The sequence below is a fragment of the Prinia subflava genome, chromosome 7 (genome assembly GCF_021018805.1).
Source record: "Prinia subflava isolate CZ2003 ecotype Zambia chromosome 7, Cam_Psub_1.2, whole genome shotgun sequence".
Lineage (NCBI taxonomy): Eukaryota > Metazoa > Chordata > Aves > Passeriformes > Cisticolidae > Prinia > Prinia subflava.
Window position 1 is genome coordinate 30,415,893 of NC_086253.1, and position 16,734 is coordinate 30,432,626.

At 41.6% G+C, this 16,734-nt stretch overlaps 1 protein-coding gene across 6 annotated transcripts in view; it reads right to left on the reverse strand.

Moving 5' to 3' along the window:
- MTUS1 (microtubule associated scaffold protein 1) overlaps positions 1-16,734 on the reverse strand; it is a 147,592-nt gene that overhangs the window by 8,170 nt on the left and 122,688 nt on the right. For 5 of the 6 annotated variants that reach the window (XM_063402038.1, XM_063402039.1, XM_063402037.1 and 2 more), the window contains 5 exons: positions 11,613-11,679; positions 3,689-3,903; positions 3,071-3,176; positions 1,998-2,071; positions 1,798-1,893 (listed from right to left, as the gene is read on the reverse strand). In XM_063402038.1, the coding sequence (XP_063258108.1) occupies positions 1,798-1,893; positions 1,998-2,071; positions 3,071-3,176; positions 3,689-3,903; positions 11,613-11,679 (558 nt within the window). Of the gene's footprint in view, positions 1-1,797; positions 1,894-1,997; positions 2,072-3,070; positions 3,177-3,688; positions 3,904-11,612; positions 11,680-12,444; positions 12,666-16,734 lie in introns of those variants that run through there. The other variant, XM_063402043.1, reaches the window with a different exon arrangement.

Sequence of the window (16,734 nt, forward strand, 5' to 3'; positions counted from 1 at the left end):
GGAGAGCAGGAGGAGGCCAGAGCAGGGTAAGATTCCTCAAGGACCTGTTTTCCAGAGTAAGAAACCATGCAAACATTCTCGGCATTTCAAGGCAGTCACAGCCAAAAAAAAGGAAAATTAAAGCAAGTCTTAGTCCATTTCCAGGTAGTGAGAATGGAACATGAGCTGAAATCAATCAATGATTAAGCACATTGTGTAACTAAGTTTATCTTCAAAATCAAACAAAACTTGTTTTCGTGCATTTGGGTAAGAACGCAGGTGCAGCGCACTGAGTAACAGCTTCACTGCCACACCACAAACCTCGGACAGGAGGGCAATGCCTGCAGTTTTGTGGGGTGTGGTCCCAGAAGGACAGGGCCAGGACATGTCACTGGTAATAGGGACTCCATCACCTACACAGTTCATTCCCCTGCTTGTTTTTAAGGTCTGTTGCATTAGTGGTTCTTGTTTAACTTCTTTTGAGAAGTCTGTGTGAAGGTGAAGCATGCAATGCTGCCTCAGTAAAGGCAGCAGACAATTTGGTTCTGTTTCGTGACTTTAACATGGAATCTAGGAGCTAACAAGAACAGCAATCCTGAAAAGTTTATATGTAGTTTACAGTATGTTCAATATTCAATTTATTTTCTTTCCCTCCAGTGTCCTTAAAATATGTTTTTAAAGTAAAGTCTGAGCCCCCACATTAGCTACTCAGAGGAGCACACACAGCCAAATAAAAAGACGGAAAGGCCTACGTAAGTTTTTAGCAAAAAACTTGGGAATATCAAGTGACACTATCTAAATGAAACCAGAGAGATGGAAATACATCTCTGTCTTCAAAGGGCTGTTGAGAATTCAGATACTGCAGAATTTGTGTTTAGTACAGAAGAGTATGCTGAGTCAAACTGGTGCTTTACCAAAGAGAAGTCTCAAGCTTATCATGCATCTTATGCTGTCAGGAAAGCACAAAGCACATTTGCAGCTATGTAAAGGCACTTGACTTTTGCTCCTTTAATTTAAGCAACATCTGAGCGTGCCTGTGGAACTACAGTTCAAACTCCCACTGCCACAGCAACATATTGTGGTTGCAGATTCTTCTTGTGGCAGCTTTATCCTGCCACTAGAATAAGCAATAAGACAAAACTAAACAAAACAAATTGCAATGAAAAACTAGGGAAACTTCTTCTAGAGGCATCCTAAGTGAGTCTTTAGGCATGGAATTTCTCTTTGTGGAATAAGCAATACTACTGGTGTTCTGCCTGGTTCTGGTAACCAGAAAGTTAAGCATGTTTGTGTCTAACTCCCCCACCAGTGCGTAAAAAACCCTCTCTCAGAACACATTTCTATCCCAGGAACATCAGAGGCAGCAGCAGCCTGGGGAGGAAAGGCAGGACAAAAGAAAAGTTTATTTGAAGGATAAATCAGCAAAAAGTATGACTCAACATTTGAATAAATGCAATAGAGATGAGCTTTGCAGTAGTGATGCGAGCACACGCTGATCATAGCACCGGTACAACAGTTACTGACTGTCCAGAAAACTGCTGTGCTACAACTCCTGTACACACATGGTCTTCAATTTAGCTTAGGCTATTATTTCCACCCCTGACTTAGATACTCAACAGCTTTATAGAATTATAATGGTAGAGTTAATACACAGCATCATAGGGACTGCGAAAAACTTCTGGCAAGTGAACCATTTACAAAAAACATGAAGTATGGGAGCCCTATCAGGCTTCATTGTAAATTTTTTGCATTGTGCAGTAAAAAAAAAAACCCAGGCAAGATCGTTCACCCACATTACTTTGGAAGATCAAGACTTACAAGATTGGCTTTTTCTTTGGCTATTTGTTTTTGTTCTTCTAATTTCAGCTTCTCACTCAGGGAGTTGTTTTCACTTTTCAGTTCATCAATTTGTTTCTGAAACGCAAATATATTGTATCATTAGGCCAAGAATTCAGTGCACATCTCTGAACTGCTTTTCAGGTTTTAAACTGTTGCAATGAACCCAGCCCTTAACAAACCTCCATCAACTCCTGCTTCTCTTTAAAGGAATCTTCAAGCAACTTCCTTTCAGATTCATGGGTACTCTTGAGCTCTAAAACAAACAATTTTTGCAGATTTTTAATACCATATAAGACATGAAAATTCTTTTTGAAAAGAAACAGCCTGAGGAGCAGCCTGCATATATATGCACAGATACAGTTGATGGCAACACAGAAAGAATATTTATCATTAACTGATGCAAAGCATGTATGCTGTATCAGATTTATTCCCACTTCAGACTTGCTGATTGTTCCCTCACATATCCATTTCATTAGCAGACAGCCTGTCAGTTTTGAGAGCATTCATCTGCAACAAATGCACAACAAATGGACTTAATAAGCACAGGCCACATCTGAAAAAAACTGAATTCATGGAAGGAAAAACAGCAAAAATTGAAATTGTATCTTCCACAGACTTATAGAAAAACATTTCTTTTCCTACTTTAGATGCCATGCAGAGGTGTTTGCACTTTGAAAGCAATGAAAGCATGACCAGTCTTCAAGACAAAAAAGTATCACTGGAAACTTAGCCATCGAGTGGAGTTGGAAGGAGAATGGAAATCATCATCACTTAAATCAATGAGATGCAAAGTCATTTAAACATGAGCATGTCACCAGCCCCTCCCTGAAAAACACCTCTGCCACAGTGTTCTGTACACAGTGTATAACATTTCTTAACATTTCCATGTCATTATGGAAAGCACACAACCATACTTATCCTCATTTTTAATTCTGAGGTGTTCCTTACAGAACTAGGGGTTGGGAGGAGTTACTCAGTCACTTGGGATTTTGAGGCAAATTCAGGTATCTTTTACGGCAAGAAGTCCCTTCCACTCAAACTATTTAAAAAGTTTCATTCAACTACAATGGGATTATGGTTTTTGTTGTATGTAAAATAATTTGTCATTTCCAAAGGAAGGAATTCAGCTAATGTTTTTAAAGATAGCTAGGCATAAAGAACAATTAAATGGACATAATAAACAAAAAGCCTGAATATTTTTGTTTGTGACTAGCACTACTACAGCATATGTACTTAAATACAAAATACTTGCCTGAAAAAGAGGATTCATACTCCTTTTTCAGCTCCTCTACTTTTTCTGAGTGTCTGTTTTTGAGTTCCAACTTAAAGCTTTCATGTGTGGTATTTAAATTGTCCACCTGCAACATGACAACATGATTTTTCTCCCTTTACGTGTATCAACCCTTGCTTAGCCATTGTTTCAATGGCTTCATGCACTATGTCGAGTACATTTTAAATGGTCTAGCAGGATTCAAAACTAGAAGCTAAGCCATGTACAAGACTTAATAAATGGGAATGATGCCCTACAGTTTACCACTACCAACAGGACACTGTGCACATCTGTCACATGCATGGAGTTGCAAAGCAAGGTCAGAGGGCACGTGTGTTTCTATAAATCTTAAAACTCAAGATGACTCAAATATCCCATGGAGCTCTAGAAATTATTTAAGCTGGCAACCAATCTCTACCACATTTAAACATAAGCTTAAGATCAGTACAGCTTAGTGTGGTAATATTTGTATTGCTGCAGTGAAGTGGAATTTCACGTTAAATAAAGTAACTGTTATTAGCAAAACCCAGGATAGCCTGAAGGCTCATTTGTAGCAGAAAGCAGTTGTTAGAGAACTTTATTACTTTGAGTGTTACAAACCTGCTCCTGGAGTTGGGCTTTGTACTTTTCAGCTTCTTCAATGCAGATACTTTGGAGTTTCTCACATTCTGCAGTGTAAAACTGTTTAAGTCTCTCCTCCAACTCAGCTAAGTCATCATGATGTTGCTGGTTTAACTTCTGCAAAAACCCTTCATAAGCAACTTGCAGTTCATTCCTGTCTCTTTCCAATTTCTCACAAGCTGCAGAAGTGGTTACTGAAGATGTCAAAAGAGAAAAAAAAAAGAAAAAAAGGAACTGCATCAAGTTCAATACTAAAGTCACATCTTCATTTGCAACTTTTACAACTATTAAAAACAATGAACACACTGCACAGCAACATGGTTATATACAAATATGATTTATCCATTAAATATGTGCCTCCAAGGCCACATGAAAAGATCTTCACAAAAACATCAAATTCCACATTTCTTAGGCTGTGAATTAATTGAACATAGTTAAGCCAAGAGCTCACATAAAAAGCACAAGCGTGACAGATTGACATGACATGGAAGAAGGAATGTCTCATGAGAGACACTGAAGAGCTCCAATAAAAAAAAAATTAATTGCATTTGCTACTTTACCTTATTTGATTCCATTTCAATAGGGTATTTGTCAGAGTACTTCACTTTTTGACATATAAACCACTTAGCTAAATTTGAAAGTCTTAGTATCACGAAAATTATGTTTAATGACACCCACACTCAGATACACAGCAAATAAGCAATTCTAGCCTGACATGGACAGCCTGATACAGATCTACCAATCTGAAAGGTATTGCTCATGTGTTTATGCCTGAAATATTTAAATATGCAATACAGAGAATGGTTTTAGGCAAAAAGTGCAGAGTATTAAGAGAAGAGAAATGCTGTGCAATTCTCTTCACATCTGCATTAACACAGGTCTGCTAAGAAGGCTACCTAGGTTTGTCTCCCCCTATTTGCAGCTGGTTGAAAGGCAAAACAGAAGTTAGAAACTTGCATTTTTGAGTTTGAAATTTAGCATTGCCAAGTCCAGCCAGCCAAGCCTGAATAGGAGGAGTCACCCTCCCACTGTTAATATGACTGCAGCAAACGGCTTATGCAGTTCTAGCTGCACCCAAAGCTGGAAGCAAGGTGAAACAGCATCTCTAACACAAGCGTGTGGTCACTGACCTTAAGCAAAACTGATTCTATACAGACTCTAGTACTATGGTTCAAAATAAATTAGTCAGATGAGTGACTGCTTAAGAGAAAAATTAACTAAAATGTTATCTTGATCTTCAAAGGCAGGAGAAGCCATGCATGCACTTCACAGCAGACTGGCACACTGCCCAAACAGTGTAAATATAAACTCTATGTAAAAGCATGGGAAGAGACAAGGATTTTTGTACAGGCAGTACAGGAAATTCTCATCACAACTGAGTTTGAGCCTTAAGATAAATAAATTACAGTATCTTCAAGGACTGATTCCCAAAGCAGTAATGGGTCAGCTCAAGGGAAAGCAGCCTGCCCCAGCAGAATGCTTCAAATCACACGTCTCACTCTTCCTTGCTATAGCTCATTAAAAGCATGTGAGTAACTTGATGGGTGATACTTGCACTCTCTTTTAAGGGAACTGTAAAGAGTCTTGGCCCTGCTACCATCACTTGGAACCTGCAGTGGAACTAGAAAGTGTTAAGAGAGTGAGCTGTACTGCATGTACTGCAATCAATCTGCATGTGTGTCTACCTGAATTAGGCTTAACAGCAAGCTGGGTCAGTGTAAAAGATTTGCTGATCTCGACAGATTTAGGCCAAGCTCTTCATTTTCTGACTGGCAACAATGCAACACAGGCTCAACTGAAACCTACCACAACATTCTCAACAACTCAAGCAGATTTCACCGTTTTTTGCTACTTTCTGCACCAGCCCAAAACTACTCCCCTATCTTTATTCCTTCCACAAACTTCTCTTACAACTGCTCCCTTAGGGAAAGGAAAAAAAATCAGCTTTCACACTTCTACCACATAGCAGTGCACGAAGTTATTGAATATATATGCCCTGCGCTGCCACATTAACATCATTGTTAGGGGACATTATTTTACAGTGCCAAGAGCCAGGCAGCAAGCCAAATGGAGGTATTACACAGCCAACCACATGCAGATGGAGCTGACCTTCCACAGCAGAGTAAGGGCACAGCTGAGAGGCAGGCGACTTGCATGGCTCAGTTGAGGTAACTGCAGCAAAATGCTTCAAATGATCCACTTCATTTAAAACCAACAGAGGAAGAAGCATCAAATTCCTTATTTGCAAGGCCAGAGCTATTCGCTTGCCTCCAGTTAGCCAGAAGAATGTGCTGCCTATCGTTTCCTTATCTTTAAATGTCAGCACACAGAACTTCAGATGATGCAAACCACTTCAGGAAAAAGGCAAATAGCAAACCACGCCTTTGTCAAAGAAAACAGATGCATCAGTTCCCCTTCAGGCAGTTTGCAATTCAGATTTATGAGAAGACTAATGTTACAAAGGCAAACAAAAAATGTTTAAAACTTGCACTGGCAGTTCAAAGTTGCTGCCGTAAAGGTAACCCTGGCCTCCACAGAGCTGGAGGCTGCAACGCTTCCTTGCAGATCACAAGCCTGACTTCAATCCCTGCCACCAAAACAAGCAGCAGAACTGCTACACAACCAGTGAGCTCCCAGTATCATGGTGCTGCAAGAAACCGACCATGTGAGGCTTCGGGAAAAACACCGACTAAAGAATTGTTACTTTGAAATTATGAGATGTCCCATAAACCAAAGCTTGCCTAAATACTTGAGATTGGAATGTCTGCAGCAAGTATTTTGAACAGCCCTATCCATCTGCAGACTGAATCATATATTTTATGACTGCTCTGCTTTTTTTCTAAGAAAGTTGCCTTTTTCATGGTTTGTCCCAAATTCCTTAATTTGGCCATTTAGCCACTGACTTAACCAAACTTGATTGCTACTCAACTGAAGAGTATTCTCACTGAACTCATGCTGAACTTTGAAGAAGAATTTGTAACTGGAACATGTGCTCTTCCAGTAACAAACACAAATCTATTTCAACTTCTCATCCACTTCAGAGATACCTGTAGTGCATACTTCAGTTTTTGTACATGACTATCGTGTTTCCTTTCCCTTCCTGAAGTGCTTTCCTCCAAAATTTCACATTTTCTTTAGACCACAAACCTTGAGAAAAAAAAACCCACCACAAACACAAAAACCCCAACAGGAAACAAATGATCCAACAGCATTTCAGGGAAAAATCAAGCCATAGAGATGAAAAGATGCACTATTTGTTTATCTGTGAAGTTTGCTCAGTTTTACCTGTAACACTAAACAGTTTTAAGGATAGTGCTGTACTTGGCAGCCAGAAGCAATTTTTACTTCTTTATTCATATAGGAGAGCCATTAATATATTTTTCCTCCAAATATTAGTATTTTTCCTCCACTTGGTTGTCCCAGCCTCTCTTCACAGTCATACAACTGTTTCTCCCTGTATCAGTACAACACAGAGCAAGATTAATCTGTGGTTTTAAGCTTCTTAACATCCTTAATTATAGATGAAGAGCCCAGTTCTTTTGGGTGTGACCATGACCTTTAGAAATCATGGAAAGTTTCTGAGATTTGGTAACAGCAAATCTTCAGAGCAGAAATGTTGGTTTTGACATGTAAAATTACCCTTTATTTGTAGTAGTTAACATCAGCCACTTGCATCTTGGGTATTTCACTACAAAGCTTTTTAAGTGCCAAAATCATAAAACAAATGCAGCATGGAGAACCAGGCACATGGCAACTCCCTGCAATAGTGCAAACAGCAGCACATCCAAACCACAGCAACAGTTGCTGCAGCTGAAGAAGAGGACTACAAAAGTTGCCTTTGTATCTACAAGAAAGCTATTTTGTATTTTCACTAAAACTAGCCAAGAGATAAGACCTTACAATTGTGCTGCATCTTCTTTCACATTTTTTTTTTCTTGTTCTCATTATAAAACCATCATCCAATTCAGCCCTTATGGCTAAACTGCTTCGATAAAACATTTTTCAACTTACATTCCCCTAAAAGCTACCACAACCATAGCTCTAAGATAAAATAAACGGATTTTTTGAAGCCTGAATTAAATTGTTTGCAAACAGTAGTTACCTTCATAAATTTTTCACTGGCCTGGTTATGATTTATGAGAAGGCATTTATAAGTAGACTGTCTGAAATTCTAAATCAGAGTTCACTAGGACAGGAAACTGTTGGCATTTTCATAGATGTGGGGGATGCAATAATTACCACAAAAAAGCCCAAGTATTTAGTACTACGTGATATTACACTGCACTAACACTTAATTGCTCAAACCTTGTATTCCACACTGCAAGCTGTATGCTCACTTGACCAGTAAGTCTGCTGTAGACAGGCTCATTTCCTTCCCTATACAATATATATTTATATGTATATAGTAATTAATTCATGGTATTGGCAGATTCTTAATATTGAAAATTCTGCTACCCAAACACGCTTTCAAGTTAATGACCAGGTTTCTCTTGGTGTTACTTCCATAATGAGACTAATTATATGGGACATTAAACCACATTGCATATTTTTGTTCGTGGGCAAGTTAGACAAGGCAGGTAGCCAAAAAAGCCTGCTTTAAGCAACATTTAAGCAGGCATGATTGAATAAATAACGTGAAACATTCACTTCTCTGCTGGGAAGTAAATTCACATCCCCTATAATGCAAATACTAAAAGTGACAAAATGTTCAAGCAAGCAAACAGGCAACTCTATGAAGTGTGGCAAGTCAGGCTCTGTCTCAAATAACTGAAACATCTAGCTATTATTAAGTATTTTTAAGGATCACCTTAATCTGAAAACCAAATCCCATTCACTGTAAAACACAACAGTCTCTTCTATCTGAACTTCCAAAGCATCTGGAAGATAATTTAGTAATAAAAAGCACATGAAGATATTCTGAAGAAAATACAGTTTATTGATTGCCATGCAGGAACTAAAGGTGAGAGAGAGGGGTTTGGCATTTGGCTGCCTGTCCAGGGTACACACAGGCCTCTCCAGCCCACGGAGAAAGCAATGTTCATGAACAGCAATGTTCAAGGGGCCGAGGTGGGCGCAGGCTGAGTCAGCTTTGCACCTGCTATGCTGGATCACATCCAGCGTGGTTGCAAGGAGGCTCTGAAACAATTTGGAGTGCAATTAATTTGAAGGAATAGTTTCGTACCTCTGAAGAAATATGCAGCCCTTGCAATTTCTACTTACATAATTAAAAAAGTAACCAGACGTTTACGCACTAGCTTGCATCTTAAGAAGAGAAACAGTTGACAAGCAGGACATCCCTAATTGCTCGAGGCACCCAGAACTATAGTGCTTACATTCAAACCACAAAGTTTAGTCTTTGTAGCTGGAGATTTTAAGGAAGGCCAAGTTCAGAATCCAACTGTTACTGAATTTGAACTTCCTTTGGAAAAGCCCATCCCCAAATACCTATCACTGCTAATACCTGCTCATGCTTCCAGCTACTGAGAGCAAAAAGCTCTGCTGTTACTGTCTGTAACCATCAGCCCCATGGCTGGCACAGTCACACGGTGCTGCCAAAGACACATTCTGGGACAGGAATGCATATTTGAGCCATTAAACAAAAAGGTGTTTTGGTAGAAATGGTCATATGCAATAACCCAGCAAAACAGACCATCTGATAGCAAGTCAGTTTGGTCTTGCAAGGTAAGTCAAGGAGCTTGCGAATGTGCACAGTTAAACTGCAAAGTAAAAAACTGAGAAGCTGCAGGAGACTCAAACTCAGCAGCATGCAAGAATAGGCTACACTGGGCTGGGCACACCTGGTTCCGCTTCTCAGACTGCCTGTCCCCAAACTGCAAACCAACAGTTCAGGTGGCACTCCACAAAATGTCTATGTGGCCAAAATAAGACTCAAACTGCACTTAACTTTCCCAGCAAACGTATGCTTAGATCATAGTGTGAATGACAATCTACAGTACTTACGTCAAAACAGTCTATAGAAATCTAATTTCATACAGTTCAGCTGTATCCATTTAACAGTGTCAACAGAAAGCTGATTAGCAGGTATGTATTTAAGCAGATTATTTTCAGATAAAGCTACTGTTATAAGAATGCCTTTTTCAAGCCTTGTCAACAAATTATTAATTTAACTTCAAAAAAACCCAAACCAAAACAGTTCTTTTTAAAGCTACATAGAATTGAAGACCTGGATAGTTTTTCATTTCTGTAATTAAATCCACTCCCTTTACATGCTGAGGAGAGCAGCACAGACAGGCTAGACGTGGGACGTGGTTAAGAAAAAGGAACTACATGAATATAAATAAATGCTTCATGAAACCACGGTCTGGAAACCTCACAAAGGGAAGTGAGCCCCAGGCTGCCATTCAGATGCTCCTGCAGAACTGACCCAGGAAGGTCAGCTCCATGAGGGCAGCAGCTGACGGTGTCATCCAGCAGCACATCAGCCAGCATCCCTGTCTGCGATCTCTGGGCACTCAGGTGTCACAGATCCATCAGGCACAGCTGCATCTCAAGTTTTTTCTAGTTATCAACCTACTGAATGGCATATACTTGCAATGGGAGTCTCAGTTATGAGTGCAGGAGGCTGCTAATCAAAGCAGGAAGATAACACATTTATGGAAAGCTCATTTAAGCATGAGGCACCCTTACAAAGAACTAAGCTTTCAGAAAAAAACCCTAACTCCACCAAAACCCTTAAAGGAAGTAATGGGCCAAAGTGTTGGCCAGCTTTTGGTCTACCCATCTAAGCAGAATTTTCCCTTTCTAGGTAAGTGATAAACATAGTACCTAGGTTGATAAATGAAAAATTATATTGAAGATACAAGCCTAGAGAAGGAAAGAGACATGCTCTGATAGCAGTCCGCAGGCCGTTTTCTTGAGGTAAATAAACAGGGTTGCTCAGAGAATCACATTAAGTACATAAATAAAAAGAAATCTGGTTTATAAAGTTTATAACAACCTTTTAGTGATGCAAGAAGGCCATTTCTACATTAAAACTCTAGTCCTGTTGTCACTTCAGGGTGATAGAAACATCAGCTGCAGCTGATGGGGGGACACACCCCTGCACCCTGTTACTCCTTCCCCTTTCTCTGCTCCAGTCCAGTGCTCCATCAGTCACACACTGAAGTCAGGCCAGGCAACTTTGGCAAAACAGCACTCCCAGCCCAGAGTTTCAGCTGGCTTAGTTCCCCAGGCAGCTCACTGCATCAGTGGGGCAGGGCTGCCTCAGCAGCAGTGCTGGCACAAGGAGGACAGAGGGATGCAAAGGCAGGGGAAGGCCAGGCTCTTTCAAAGCCAGCCCCTACTGAGACCTGCCTGGAACAACTGCTAAGTTCAAATACGTTACATGGAGCTACCACTAAATGCAGTTGAATCAGGCTTCAGAGCTGGCAAAACCAGCCCCTGCACACTATAGCTCAATTTCATCTTATAGCTGTCCACTAGGATGAGTTCAAAGGTTTAATCTCATCAGCCTGAAAGCATTTCCTTCTGTTAATTTTACACTCATTCACCTTCAGGTCACTGAGGCAAAAATGCAGATTTTGCACAGTATGTTTTACAGGTTTATGAATTTTTTGCCAGCAAATCTCCAGAAGACAGCATACAAATAATTTAGGGATCAAACAAAAGCAGCCATCAGCCATCCTCCCATGTTTTAGGAGTGAGTGCTTTGGTCATCAGACACATGTTTTGTAAGGAGGCCCCGCAAGGCGCAGCCAGATCAGTTCCAGGAATTTGGTGAACTGGGGGTCATGCTGTCAGGGTTCTGCAGCGCTTAAAGCATCTGAGTGGAATTCAGCTGGGAAATTAAATGACTGCCATTACAATATCAGGGCATCTGTCTTCTGCAGATCTGTTTTGCTGCATTTCTGTTCTCATGATGAATACAAAAATAAATTCTTACCTAGTTCTCCTCGAAGGTTAACTAGTTCTTGAGATAACTCTTTCCGCTGCTTCAGTGCTTCCTCCCTCTGCAGAGAAAAAAACAAAAAACCCCAAACATTTGGTTACTAGAGGTCTGAGCAGGGCACCTTCCAATAATTAACTTACATGCGTTCTGTAGGAAAAACAAGAGGCAGGAGCAAGAAGCCAAGATGTGACTCATTTAGGATAACAGTTCAGCTGTTATAATATACACAGATGTTCTTCTGTTGTTAAGGAAGTTATACTTTAAAACAAATAACAGCTTTTTCCAGGATAGCTCTGCAATTAAAATCCTACTTTGCAGCAATTAATTATATATTTTATGGTGGGTGTTGCATCGTAAGCCTTCAGAACAAATCAAGTGGTAGCTGTCAAGGGCACAGAAGTACAGTGTATATGTGAAAGAGACATGCATTAAATATTTATCTTAAGCTTACTCAAACACAAAACCAAGAACTTTGCTAAATGCTCAGTCTTCCATGAAGAAAAGGCACAGCCCTGCTCGAAGTTGAACACAACCCACCCTGCTGCTCGCAGTTCTTAATGTTAAGATAGATGGTGTTTCTTATACCGAGACAATCGTAAGGAATGTGTGAGCAGATCATAAAGCAGAAGCACCCGTCTCCCTGCTTCTCCCAGGAGCCGTGCCCTGGCCGGGAGGAGGCCAGGCCGCTGTGCCCAGCCCGGCAGCGCGGGCACACCGCGGCACAGGCGCGGCGGTCACCGCCTCACACCGCCGCGGAGGTGACACGGGCGGGCAGGGTGCTCCACCGCGCTCCCGGCCGGCTCCCTGCGAAACAAACCCTCATTACCCTTGCCGCAGCACACTGAGAATACAGGCACAGCTTGCTGCTGGAGCAGCCCATCTTCCAGCGCCGGCAGCCCCCCGCTCGGCCCCCCGGCCCTCATCGGCGACGCGCGGGTGGCGGCGGCACCACCGACCGGGCAGCTGTGGCCGGGGCCGAGCGGCGAGGCTGGACCTCGCCTCCGCAGGTTATCCTGCTTCCGCGCCCAGCGCTCCCGACAGCGGCAGATACTGCAGCTCCTGCAATTGGCACAAGCAGCCAGCGATTACTTAAAGCCACAGCCCTTCTTTTATGAAAGGCGAGCGCAGACATTAGATCGATCGATCTCCACTTGCTCCGACGGCAGCCGGGATCACTGAGGGAACGCTGCCCTTCTCTGCAGATAACCGAGCTGATTTTCAGCTGTTTCGAGCTTGCTGTACGCTGCTTTCACACTTAATTTGTTGATGCAAAAATAAACCACAGGAGGCCCAAGCTGAATGGGAGAACCACAGATACAGCAGCTTTGCGGCTGCCAATGCCCAGGCTTATGGTCAATAGCCCCGGTGCACACAAACAGCTTGAAACTCACTTTCCATGCTTTTCCTTTAGCGTGGATCCATTAGGGAAAAAGGGGGGAAAAGCACTGGCTCAAAAATCCCAGACACTTGTCCACAACTGAGCACAACAGATGAAGCTGCAGACTGGCCACACCTACAGCTGGTTCTCCCCAGGGAAAACCTCACCTCTACAGTAAATTCCCCCTTGGTCACTCTCACTGCAGCCTGACCACAGGCTCACATCTACGAGCACCCCGTCCTGGAGGCAGGGAATAGTCACTGCATGCCTACAGAACAAATAAAGCAGTAAAATACACCATTCTTAAAACTAGAAAGAATGAGCACCCAAAACCCAGTCGTGTATTAAGGGCTGACACAAGACTAATCCAAATGAGAAAATTTTATGCTACACACTCATTTGCGAGTTTTAGGAAATGATTATGCAGCTGTAAAGGCTGGTTAGAAGAAACTGCCTTTACTAGAAATATTTGTATATGGAAGATTCCCTTTTAATCACTCAATTTAAGCAGTCGTAACAATTCTTTGGACACTTTTACACTTTGGTAGGGCTATTAAGCAGCTGTGTTACAGTTTTATATTAAGCACTTAAAAGATTTTTACAGTGCCAGTGGTCTAAGATTGAGAACTACGCCTCACCCTCCACAGTAAATTCTCAGGAGAGCAGAGAGCTCGGTTATTGAAAGGACTTGCCCTGCTCTTCCCCCTTTCTCTGCTCAGAAAGGAGAGATGAGTCATCTCACTCCAGTTCAACAGCAGCATTCCCACTATGGACACAGCATCTGATGATGAAAATGGGAATGCTGCAGTGAGTTATTTAAGTTGCATCCTTGCACACTGGGACACAACCTGCTTTCTTCCAGCCCACTCTGTCAGTAAAATATCTCAAATTCTCCCTAGTGGCTGTACCATGCTGCAGACCCTTTGGACATGCTAACAGTTTTGTTTAGTGTTTCTAAACGGGCTTCTACATGTTTTGTATTTGCTTTCAGTTACAGAAATTTAATGAGAAAAGGGCATGTGCGATCATCATATACTAAGGACCAACAAGACGCTAAGACTAAAAATTCAAAACAAAATTGAGTAACATTGCCTTAGTAATCTTTTTCATGTTTCTTGCTACTCCTAAGCTCTGTTGCTTTTTACTGGTGTTGTTTAACCTGTTGCCTCAGTTCAGCTTGCCCATTCATAGTTTAAATAATCAAAAAAGTCCAGATGGATTTGTATCATCATCTCCTGTTCATGAATACATTCAGAAAAAAAACCTGCCAGCCTAAAATAAGAAGACTAAGTTGCTCATATGGATAAGGAGCCCTTTAAAGTAGTCAGCCTAACTAGCAGTTAGTATATTTTATCTAAGTTCTGAGAGAACTAAAGCTGCAGTATGGGGGTTTCCCCAAGAAAACTTGAAAGTTTCCAAAATCTGAAATGTAAATTCAGTAAAATACCAAAAGCACTTGAATAATCCAGTAAGGGCCTATCTTTAGTATTTAATTTAAAGACAGGTATGCATATGCTTTGGGCTGGAATATCCAGCAACCTTCTAGTTTATGCTTAATAAGATTCTAGTTGAGAAATCAATACCAGAAATTGGAAGAGCAGAACCAAGTTGGAGCTTACAGGATTGAGCAGTTTTGGTGTTGTTATCCAGATAAATCCAGCAATAAGGATCATCCTCATTTAGTTGTGAAAAACTCATGAAGGATCTTCATATCTCTTTACAATTTCTTCTGGTACAATTTAAGAATTTATATGAAGATCAGGTAAATTATTTGGTATCTATTTTTCCTTATTTACAAAGAATCTATTGTAGGTTGCACTTTAACCAAAACATTCGCCCTGCCATAAACATGGAAGCTACAGGAAAGAACGAAAAGAGTTTAGGGATAAAAGGTTTGCCACAGGCAATATTAGAGCAGTGCACCTCTGCCATTGAATGCTGCAAAATGTTCTCAGCATAACAAGGGAGACTTGGACATTTGTTGTTCTGAGAAAGATCAGCCAGTTAAAAAATCCTTCATGTTTTGAAAATCTGACAAGTGCAAGTAGACGTATGCCCCACAGCCAAGACACTTGGGAAGGTGAGGCCCAAGGTAGAAGGTTAAAGAACACAACAGCTTCAAGATGACAAAAATCTACCAAGTCAGGAATGGAATAAATGATGAAGTTTGTAATTCATGTTTGTTTTGTTGGCAGTTATGCAGCCCAATTACAGGCTTAAGAGTATTTTTCCTGGCAACTAACTGTTTTTGCTACAGCTTGAGATTCAAACAGACCAGCCTAGGGTCATTTTAGATACAAACAAGGGTGAGGACGTATCACTGCCTGAGCAGTTTCCATTGCTCTGCTTTGAAAGCAGGAAGCTCTACAAAAGTCCACATTCCAGAATGAGCAAAGGGATATTTGCACCAAGCACACAAACAAACAGCCTTCCTGGCTACATACCTATACCACATATTCACATAAGACAGACCCAAGTTACCTCCAAGATAGCAGGTTCTGAGCAGTTCTCAAGCTGGGATAGGTGGGCATTCCTCAGGGATGCCACAGCAACTTTGCAGACCACAAATACAAGAGCATGAAGTTTTACAGCAAACTGGCAACTTTGTATTTCCTTGAGAGGATGTGCAACCAGACTAACCATTCCAGGTTTCCCAGCACACTCCTGCTCCTGGCCAGGTGGGCTGATGTTGGTGTGGGAGCCCCATGTTCTGCCTACAAATCAAGGCTTTGAGAGCCACTGATAGGCTGTGCCTGGTCAAAAAGTCCTCATCACCCTTCGTAAGTTTTTCCTCCATGTTAAGAGCTACAAGTCCTTCAACATTTACTCAATATAGAAAGCAAATCACAGCAGAAAACAGGTTTCAAGTATGTGTGTCCAAATAAGCCAACTCTGCCCAATCTGGTAATAATTATCTGTCATGGGTTGGCACTGGCCAGATGTTAATGCACCCATGAATATATGTTTTTTTCTCTAACAACTCCTGTGGGATGTGATCAGGAACAGAGCAGAGCAGGCTTAAATCTTGAAAACAAAAAAAACCCACCAAAACTTTATTAATTACATAAGAACAGGGACAGAAATACTCTTAAACACACACAGAGACAGAAATAAAAACTTCTTAGAACATTTCTTCTCCCAGTTTCTACCTCCCCACCCATCACTTTTCACAGACCAACCTTTGGGTTTTAGATCAAACAATCACCACTCAAAAAAAACTAATCTTCAATTCAGCAAGGGAGAGAGGAGTCTCTCTGGCACCACAGACTGTTCTCCAGAACACACAGGTCTACTCCTTATGTGTTCCCATGTCACCCGTGGCACCGCCCAGAGAAGTCTGCCAGGGTGACTCTCTCTTTTTCCTATGTCCAGCGCTCTCACCGCTGTCTCATAGGCCAAAACTACATACAGGGCTTTTTAAGGATGCTGCATGCCGAGCTCTCCCCTTTTTATCCAGGGGCCGGGGTTCCAGGAGCAGGTCTGCCCTGAGGGCAGAGGGCGCCACCTCACCCTCCCCCTCTTTTCTCTGCTCGCTCCACTCTTCAAGTGCCAGTCACTGTAGCAAAAGCAAGGGCAGCTGCATCCACCCAAAAATGCAGTTTATGTTCAAAAGAGACTTAAGTTCAGTCCATGGCTGACATTATGCAAGAGAAGTCCAGCTCAGAAGGCTACTCCTCTCATTCTTCCATCGGGTTCCTTCTAATCATGCTTTATCATCTCGGTCTCAGGCCGCTTCCC